At 40.1% G+C, this 10787-nt stretch overlaps 1 protein-coding gene across 1 annotated transcript; it reads left to right on the plus strand.

The window, feature by feature from the left end:
• Positions 1–261: 261 nt before the first annotated feature.
• Positions 262–1191, plus strand: LOC132654049 (vomeronasal type-1 receptor 44-like). Its single transcript, XM_060383333.1, has one exon. The coding sequence runs from the start codon at positions 262–264 to the stop codon at positions 1189–1191; it is 930 nt and encodes a 309-aa protein (XP_060239316.1).
• Positions 1192–10787: the final 9596 nt, after the last annotated feature.

Genomic DNA, 10787 nt, shown 5'->3' on the forward strand with positions numbered 1-10787 from the left:
TTGAGACAGGCCTACAATGGTCTGCACAGTTCAGTTTTGCATGGGAAGCATCAGGACAGTGGGGACAATGGGGACTATGGGGATGGCCTCAAGGGAGTCTGAGATGGAGCTGAGTTCTTTTTGGATGAGGTGGAATTGGGATGAATTGACATCTTGTTGCCATCTCAGTGTTGGGGGGTAATGCTTCATTACCAGTATTTGTAATGAAGAGTTTTCTCTTTTCTCCTCAGATTTTTGGTACTTCAAATAAACACACATACAATGAATAAAGCCAGCATACTCCACACTAACACAAACATTAAAATCACCTTGTTCTCTGAAATGAGTGTTGGGATCTCAGCCAACAGCATCCTTTTCGTCTTCCATCTCTGTATGCTCATTGGTGCGCACAGGCCTAAGCTCATTGATCTCGCCATTGGATTCTTGACCCTGACCCAACTACTGATGCTGCTAACTATGGGACTCATAGCTGCAGACATGTTTATGTCTCAGGGGAGGTGGGACCCCACCACATGCCAATCCCTTATCTATCTGCACAGGTTCTTGAGGGGCCTCTCCCTTTGTGCTGCCTGTCTGCTGAATGTCCTCTGGACCATCATCCTCAGCCCTAGAAGCTGCTGCTTAGACAAGTTTAAACATAAATTTGCCGCTGACATCTCCTGCACCCTTTTTCTTTGTGTTCTCTACATGTCTTTTAGCAGTTACCTCCTGGTATCAATAAGTGCCATCCCCAATTCGACCTCAGATAATTTTATGTATGTTACTCAGTCTTGCTCACTTCTCCCACTGAGTTACTCCAGACAAAACACATTTTCCACACTGGTGGTCTTCAGGGAAGCCTTTCTTATCAGTCTCATGGTGTTCTCCAGCGGGTACATGGTGACTCTTTTATACAGACACATGAAGCAGGCCCGGCATCTTCACAGCACCAAACTTTCTCCAAAAGCATCCCCAGAGCGAAGGGCCACCCGGACCATCCTGCTGCTCATGAGCTTCTTTGTGGTTCTCTACATTTTGGACAGTGTTATCTTCCACACAAGAATGAAGTTCAAAGATGGCTCTCTGTTTTACTATATCCAGATTCTTGTGTCCCATGGCTATGCCACAGTCAGTCCTCTTGTGTTTATTTGCACTGAAAAGCGTATAACTAAATTTTTAAGGTCACTGTGGGACAGGAAATTAAATATCTGATTAATCAATGATGGGTAAAATTGTACACTCCTTAATACAATCCAATATGTTGCCATCATATCATGACATAGTAGGAACATTCTGTGGCTTAAACTGATATGTGAAAACATCCTTTTAACATTCCATCTGTTTACTCTGTGTGTGGATGGCAAGTATATAAAACAATATTAAACTGCATTCCCACTCAGATATCATATGAAGTTTATCTTTCTCAATGGGTTTTCAAAGGAGGTCTGTGAAATGGCTCTCATCTGTCTTTTTTAGCACATTACTTTTTATTTATTTATTTATTTATTTATTTATTTATTTATTTATTTATTTTGGAATTTGTGGCAGGGTTTCTCCATGTAGCCCTGGCTATCCTGGGCTTGCTTTGTAGATCAGGCTGACCTCATACTCACAGAGATCTACCTGCTTCTGCCTCCCTGAGTGCCGGGATCAAAGGCATGTGCCCTCATGCCCAGATTACTTTTAATTTTTTAAAAAAATGATTTAACTTTTAACTGTGTGTGTATGTGTTTGTGTCTGTGTTTGTGTCTGTGTGTGTGTTTGTGTGTGTGTATGTGTGTGTGTGTGTGTGTGTGTGTGTGTGTGTACTTGAGTGCAGGTCATCCTGGAGGCCAGAAATGTCAATTACTCTTAGAGCTAGACTTATAGGCAGTTGTGTGCCTCCCAAGGGAGAGTGTTGGTAATTGAACTTGAGTCTTTTAGAAAACAGTTTGCATATGTGCTGAGCCATCTCTCTGGCACAGCCCATTACTTTAAATATGACATTTTCAATAAATCATTGCCTCAGTTGTTTATATTTGGAAAAATATACAAGGAAACACTGTTTTGAGAATAAATTATCACAGGATGCAGAACACACACACACACACATACACAGAGCCAAAATGATATGCAGAGAAGCATCCTGTCATTTGCATAATGGTGGTCCTATGGCCTGATTTAAAACAGTCAAAGTAGAAACAGCCACTGTCTAGAAGTGTCAGGATGTGGGATCAGGTCATGGCCTCCCCTTGTTAAGGAATGCTAGTCAGAACATGAAGAACACCTCGAATGTCTGCCATGCCAGTCAGACACACTGCACAATCTTGATGAGTTACTTATGAAAGACAGAGCTTAGATGTGTCCAAGGAATAGAGACCATAGACAAAGTGCTTTATCTGGGCTCAAAAAATCCAAATTTAAGTAGGAAACTAGTCACAGATAGTTACTCAGCTGCACTATTGATATACTCCAGGGACCTGAGGGCTTGCAGCATGCCTGCTTAATTGAGACTAATCAGATACCTGCCCAGAGCACACTTCATTTGAGAGAACACGGACTCAGTCACACAAGTCACACAGCTGAGCACACTCACAGGAAGACTTCACACAGCTGAACCCACTCATAGGCATACTTTACAGTGCAGAACACACACTTAGAGACTTACTTCCCACAGTAAAACTGTTATCTGTCACTCAGTGTGAGGATATGTCACAAGCATGAACCCCACTCACACCCAGAATCGAGTAATTTCAGTGTTGACACTTACATATAATCTGAAGAAATAACTGAAAACTGGTTAGTGGAAAAAGAAAGATCAGAGAAGATCTGTTCCATGTTCTGTCTACACTCTGAGTGAGACCTAGAGCCTCAGACAGGCTGTAAATTATCAAAAAGAATGGAATTTAACTAAGTAACATGAGAGAACATTTCACACACCAAGGACATGGAGGAGAAGAAATAAACCACACAACTGTAAGTTGTATAAACCCATGAGCAGACGTTTCCCTGGTGGCTCAAGTCTATAACCATGAAATCAAAACAGGAGGATAGTGAGTTCAAGGCCAGCCTGAGCTACAGGATGAGTCCAGACTAGCACACAACAGTCACAAAGCAAAAAATAATTATAAGAATAAAATATTATTTTAAAATCCAATATAAGATGGGTGGTGGAGGCGCATGCATTTAATCATAGCACTCAGATGGCAGAAACAGGAGATTCTCTGAGTTCAAGGTCAGCCTAGACTTCAAATCAGGTTCCAGGACAACTAGGGCTACACAGAGAAACGCTGACTCAGAAAAAAAATTCCAAATTAAACAAAAGGAAATGTGCACAGGAAAGGATTAATCTTACTTCTTCACAGTGGGTGAAGAGCATAAACGAATGTGCTGATCCCATGGTAAAGGTGAGCTGTATGATGGTGGCAAAATCAAGCCCATGGATTCATAAACACAGGGTGGACAGGTACTGCTCAGCCCTGACATAAACCATGCTCTGCACACATTTTCTCAGCATTAGGAGTTTGGTAGGCTGAGTCCATGTTGTAGAGGAGGAAACTTTTTCTCCTCCCTGGATGTAGTGCACCCTCAGTGCCAGAGTCACCCAGCATGCACTAGGTCTGCAGAAGGTTTTCTTCTTTCCATTGCACTCTTTATTTCTGTTTGTCAGGCTAGAAAATTTGAGACATCTTAGCTGACATTCTTGTAGTATCTCTTTTAGTAAACATTCTTGTCGTATTCTGCATCATCATTAATCACCCAGTTATGTTTTGTGAACTATTTTGCTAACACATTTTCCCTTCCTGCCTTCTCCCTATAAAGTTGTGTGAAATTTTTCAAATATGTGAGAGTTGGATCAGATTATAGACTTGCTCTCCCTCTTTGTGTCTCTTTCCCACCACATTCTTTTCACCCCTCCTTAGGATCGCATTGAACTACTACTGGACGGGACATACTTGGCGCCCAACAGGGGGTTGAGGCACGGGAATCAAATTGAATGTCCTTCTTTGTGTACCCACACTCCTACATAGGATCTGGTGCTTCCACATGGGAAGTGATTGAAGGTTATGCATTGAGATCTCCATGGGACTGCCCATCTGTGAGTTTGATCCATTGAGGTAAGTCAAAATGACGAATTATTGGACAAAAATTGAGCAAGCATGACTTATTCTTACAGGGTCTCAAGCAGTCCTTCAAGACACAAGGAGTAAAGGTAAACAAAAAGGAATCTCACAAGCCAAAGAGTTACTTTAAAAATTAGAGCAGCCAAACAGGCAGAAAAAAGTACTTCTAAGGTCATTTCAAATGTTCATAAAGGAGCTCAAACAGATTTGTGTAATTTGACAGCAGAAAATAATTTAGGAGACAAGCCCTAGAAAATGAGTATAAAACAGAGTCAGAAGGGAAAAATAAAGTTGCCAAGTCTCATAATTCAGAATGGCCTCCTGCACCCACCTCTCTCTAACCCTAACAAAGAAAAAAGGCCCCCAGTCTGGCAGGGACAGAACACAGGGCCGTAGCTCAGTGAGCAGGAAAATCGGGGACACTACATGCCTCCTTCCCTCTCCCCTACCAGGAGCTAGGCTTGGATGACTTGCAGAGAACTGGGTGGATGGGAATGCTCACACCCTCCAAATTAGCCTAAGACCAGCCTCTACCAGCTGCTGAGCTGAGCAGCAGTTCACCCTGCCACCATCCTCCTCTCATCTCTTCTCCCAGGAGCTTCATTCAGTGTTGGCTCTTGGACATGGGCCAGAGGGATGGAGCCACTTCTAGTTTTAAAGTTTAAATTGTGTGCACTGATAAATTCTGAAATTTACATCTAGTTCTGACTTTTGAAGTCATGGTTATGCTCTATAAATTCACTCCTAAGGAGGATGTTTTGTTTTAATATTACAAAAACAGGTTTAAAAAATATGCAAATGTTTAAAAAGTAGGTACCACAGTTGTTCTTGTCTTTGTCACTGTTATTGTTTTTATCTGCCAGCTGTCTGTTTTGGTTTCTGGTTTCGGTTTGCTTGCGAGATCTGGAAAAATTGGAGAGTTTCCATTCTGGTCAAGGGAATCTGGGGGATGCCCCAGTTCCCGGGAAAAGACCTGTAACTGCTACACTTTTTTCAGGACAAAAAGAGAGGGTCGGTGGGACCTTATTCTTTGTGAAGAGAGGGCTAAGGGGGCTCTGCTCCTTCGGGAATCTATGTGTGTATATGTTTCTATGTGTGTATATGTATATCTGTGGACTTAAAATGACGATAAACTGTGGACTTAAATGTGACTGATGATATTAATATTGTTGGACATGAGACAGTGCAAATCAACACCTCTGAGTTTGGTCCTGGACCATTAGACTTAAATTCTATAAAACATTTTAAAATTTATTGGTTATTTTAAAATGGTAATCCTTGGACAGTCTAACAAAAAACTTAAAAATAGTTTCTCAACCCTTTGGGGGAGGTGAAAAGACCTTGGTTATTTATTTTATTAATTTTAAAAAGTAAAACCAAGCAATTATGTTTTAACCAATTAAAAAATTGTAGTTATTACAATATAACATGTAAAAAACCTATAAAATATGTTGTTCTTCATTTTAAAAGGCTGGAGATTCTTCAATGCAAAACGTTTGCTTATGCTCTTTTACAGGACAAAAAGGACAACAGTTCCATGTTAGCCCAGGGTTAAGCAGGGTTATATTCAGATCACTGTTAACCACTATATAAAATATATGCCTGATGGATAGTACCTAAATAAATGATTTAATAGTGTTTCTTTCTGGCCTATAGATTTGGTATGGCCAGAATAGTCCATTTTTTGAGGGTTGCAGGCTAAGTTTAGTTCTCTGTTTAATGCTAAATAAAACTTTTGTCGTTTAATTTTTTGCTGTTAAGTTTTAATACAATATGATAAATAAGACTTGCTAGCCCCTTTATAAATTATGTTTAATTAAAAGTTTTGCCTTGATTTTAGCTTGAAAAGAGCAGATTAAAAGTTATGCTAAAGATTATAATTGAGTACAAGATTGAGTTTTACCTCATCTCTTTGTTTAGGCTGTATTTTCTTAAGGTTAAATTTAAAATGGGTAACTATCACAAAAACACCAGAGACTGGGAGTCCCAGTCGGGAGCAAAACCCACAAGGAAGAAAGGAAACAGGATTGGCCTTGGGTCACCCAATCTTTCCCTGTAAAAGGTCTTGCAGAATGGCAGGTGCGAGCCACCATTAATGAACTGGGCTCTAGCAGAGAGCACGTAGAGCCCAGAGACTGCTGTACACCCAGCTCTCTGTCACAGACAGAGTTGTGTGCCCCAGGGCACCAGATTCTGGGAGTCTCTTTCAGGAGAAAACCCCACAGGGAAGAAAGCAAACAGGGACAGACTTAGGCCACACAGTATATCCCTAGAAAAGATCCCACAGACCAGTGGGCAGGCGTGCCACGAGTCCAGAAACCTGCTGTGTGCCAACAGTTTTTCACAGACAGAACTGTGCGCCACAGAGCACCAGAGACTTGGAGTCCCTGTCGGGAGAAATCCCCAACAGGGAAGGAAGCAAACGGGGGAGACTTAGGCCCCCCAGTATATCCCCGGTAAGGTCCCACAGACTGGCCCAACCCATGGACCTGCTGTGCATCAACTAGCCTGCTGCTGCCAGGAGAGCAGTAATCACCTGCCACAGATTACCACTTTGGTACTGGGGCCCATAGCCCCACCCTCAAATTTACACAAGCCTGGGATCCCTGAGATCAATCCCTAGATGCTCCAAGTGTCAACCAGCTATCCCTAAAAAAATGACTAAACCAACGGACACCCAGGTTAAAGCAGCAGCTCAATAAATTTACAGCAAGAAACCCAGAAGCAGGGCATTGTCTCCAGGAATTCTCAGGGTAAGAGAAGAGCCCTCTCCACTAATAAGGACCATAGTTACCACTCAGGTCTGTATGCCTGAGGTGAGCTCTGGCAAGTCCCATACAACACCGGCCATACAGTGACCAAACCCAAAAAAAGCTGAGGAGGCTTCCTTCAGGAAAAACCATCTTCCTGCCAAGGGGATTCTCTCCAATACAGGATTCCAGGAATCACCAGAAACTAACACCCAACACCCAAGATAGCCCAATGGGTAGAGGCCAGTGTAAAAGCTCAACCAACAAAAGACAGACCAATATGACATCTCCAGTACCCAGTTATCCAGTGGCAAGTAGCCCTGGACACCCCAGCCTAACTGAAATTCAAGAAGATGACATAACCTCTATGCTCATGAAGAGGATAACACAGGAAACAAATAAAATGCGTAAAGACCTAGAGGCAGATAAATTCAAACAGCTTACAGTCATCTGTAAAGAAATAAAGGAAGATAAAGAAAAAGAGATTATGGCCATCTGTAAAGAAATACAGGAAGTTGTAGCCAAACAGTTTGAGGTATTTAGAAAGGAAATACTTAAATCACTGAAACAAATTAAAGAAACAGAGGATTGTTCAAACAAACAGCTGAAGGAATTGAAGGAAAATCAGGAAAATACACAGTCAGATAGGTGAAAGAAATAAAAAAAGGCTGAAGATCTGTAGATAGAATTGAAAAAAAATAAAGAAAACACAAATGGAAAAAAAATGTGGAGAGAAAGAAATTAGGGAAGCAAACAAGAACTACAGAGGTTGGCATAAGCAATAGACTACAAGAGATGGAAGATTCTCAGGTGTGGAAGATACAATAGAAGAAATAGATGTATCTGTCAAAAAAAAAAAAAACGTTAAATCTAAAAAATCCTGGACACAGACGGTCCAAGAAATTCAAGACAACATAAAAACACAAAACCTAAAAATAATAGGAATAGAGGAAAAAGAAGATTCCCTCCTCCAAGTCCCAGAGAATATTTTCAACCAAATCATTAAAGAAAATTTCCCAAACTTAAAGGAGAGGCCAATAAGAATAAAAGAGGCCTACAGAACACCCACTATATTAGACCAGAAAAGAAAATCCTCCTGCCACATGATAATCAAAGCAGTAAGAATTCAGAACAAAGAAAAACACTAAAAGGTGCAAGGGAAAAATGCTAAGTAATATATAGTGGCAAGCTCATCCAAATCACACCTGACTTCTCAACTGAGACTATGAAAGCCAGAAGGGCCTGGATGAATATCATGCAGGCCCTAAGGGAACACAGATGTTAGCCCAGGCTACTATACCCAGCAAAACTCTCAGTCCTCATGGACAGAGAACAAAATGATATTCAATGACAAAAACAAATTGAAAAATACCTACACACAAATCCAGTGTTACAGAAGACACTAGAAGGAAAAATGCAACCCAAGAATACTAGCTACTTTCAAGAAAACACAGAAAATAATTAACCACATTACAGTAAACAGAAAGCAACCAAGCACACAAACTTATGACCACAGCCAACATCAGAATCAAAAGATCTAACAGCCATTGGTCATTAATCTCTCTCATCATCAATGGACTCAATTTTCCAATAAAAAGACATAGAATATCAGAATGAATGTGTAAACAAAACACAGCAATCTGTTGTATACAAGAAACACACCTAAGTCACAAAGATAGATATTACCTGAGTGTAAAGAGCTGGAAGATGGCTTTCTAAGCAAATGAACTGAAGAATCAAGCAGGAGTAGTCATTCTAATATCTGATAAAATAGATTTTCAACCAAAATTCATCAAAGGAGATGGGTTAGGACACTTCATACTCATCAAGGGAAAAATTCCACCAGGAAGACATCACAATCCTGAACATCTATGTCCCTAATACAAGGGCACCCACATTTGTAAAAGAAACATTGTTAAAACTTAAACCACACATAGATCCCCACACATTAATAGTGGGAGACTTCAACATCCCACTCTCAACAAAGGACAGGTCAACAAAACAGAAATTAAACAAAGAAACAATGTCTCTAACAGAGGTCATGAATTAAATGGACCTAACAGACATTTGCAGAGCCTTACACCAAACACAAAAGAATTTACCTTCTTCTCAGCACCTCATGGAACCTTCTCCAAAATAGACCATATGGTTGGTCACAAAGCAAGCCTCAAGAGATACAAGAAGAATGAAATAATCCCTTGTATCTTATCTGATCACTGTGGAATAAAACTGGACTGCAACACCAACAGAAATAGCAAAAACCTACACACACATGGAAACCGAACTACTTGCTACTCAATGACAGCTGGGTCAGGGAAGAAATGAAGAAAGAAATTTAAGACTTCCTAGAATTCGATGAAAATGAAGGCAAAACATACCCAAACTTGTGGAACACAATGAAAGCAGTGCTAAGAGGAAAGTTCATAGCACTAAGTGCCTTCAAGAATAAATTCCAGACAGCTCATTCAAGCAACTTAATAGCTCACCTAAAACCGTAGAAAAAGAAGCAGACACACCGAAAAGGAGTAGATGGCTGGAAATAAACTCAGGGCTGAAATCAATCAATTAGAAACACATAAAACAATTCAAAGAATCAATGAAACCAAGAGCTAGTTCTTTGAGAAAATCAACAACATAGACAAACCCTTAGCCAAGCTAACTAAAAGGCAGAGAGACACCATCCAAATCGATAAAATCAAATATAAAAAGGAGGACATAAATAGAGACACCAAGGAAATCCAAACAATTATTAGGACTTACTTCAAAAGTGTATATGCCACAAAATTTGAAAATCTAAATGAAATGGACAATTTTCTTGATCCATTCCACTTACCAAAGCTGAATCAAGAGCAGATAAATCAATTAAATAGTCCTATATCCCCTAAAGAAATAGAAATAGTCATCGAAAGTCTCCCGTCCAAAAAAAGACCAGGACCAGATAGTTTCAGCACAGAATTCTACCAGACCTTCAAAGAAGAGTTGATTCCAATTCTCTTCAAACTATTCCACGAAATAGAAACAGAAAGAACACTACCCAACTCATTCTATGAAGCCACAGTCACCTTGGTACCTAAACCTCACAAAGACCCCCGAAAAAAGAGAGAATTTCAGGCCAATCTCCATTATGAACATTGATGCAAAAACACTCAACAAGATACTTGCAAACTGAATACAAGAACACATCAAAGATATCATCCACTATGACCAAGTAAGCTTCATCCCAGGTATGCAGGGGTGGTCCAATATACGGAAATCCATCAATGTGATCGACCAAAATAACAAACTGAAAGAAAAAAGAAACACATATAACCTCCTTAGATGCTTAAAAGTCATTTGACAAAATTCAACATCCATTCATATTTAAAGTACTGGAGAGAATCAGAGATACAAGGCACATATTTAAACATAGTAAAGGCAATATACAGCAAGCCTAGAGCCAACATCAAGCTAAACAGAGAGAAACTTAAAGCAATCCCACTGAAATCAGGGACAAGGCAAGGCTGTCCACTCTCTCCATATCTCTTTAACATAGTTTTGGAAGTCCTTGATAGAGCAATAAGACAGTTGAAGGAGATCAAAGGAATACAAATTGGAAAAGAAGAAGTGAAAGTATCACTATTTGCAGATGATATGATAGTATACCTGAGTGACCCCCGAAATTCTACCAGGGAACTCCTATAGCTGATAAACACCTTCAGCAAAGTGGCCATATACAAAATTAACTCAAAAAAATCAGTAGCCCTCCTGTATACAAAAGACAAAAGGGCTGAGAAAGAAATTATGGAAACAACACCCTTCACTATAGCCACAAATGACATAAAGTACCTTGGTGTAACCCTAACCAAGCAAGTCAAAGATCTGTATGAAAAAATTTCATGTCTCTGAAGAAAGAATTAGAAGAAGACATCAGAAAATGGAAAGATCTCCCAAGCTCATGGCTTGGCAGGATTAACAT

The sequence above is a fragment of the Meriones unguiculatus genome, chromosome 5 (genome assembly GCF_030254825.1).
Source record: "Meriones unguiculatus strain TT.TT164.6M chromosome 5, Bangor_MerUng_6.1, whole genome shotgun sequence".
In the NCBI taxonomy this organism is placed as follows: Eukaryota; Metazoa; Chordata; class Mammalia; order Rodentia; family Muridae; genus Meriones; species Meriones unguiculatus.

Coding starts and splice junctions, on each gene's coding strand:
- LOC132654049 (XM_060383333.1), top strand. CDS start 262: ATGAATAAAGCCAGCATACTCCACACTAACACAAACATTAAAATCACC.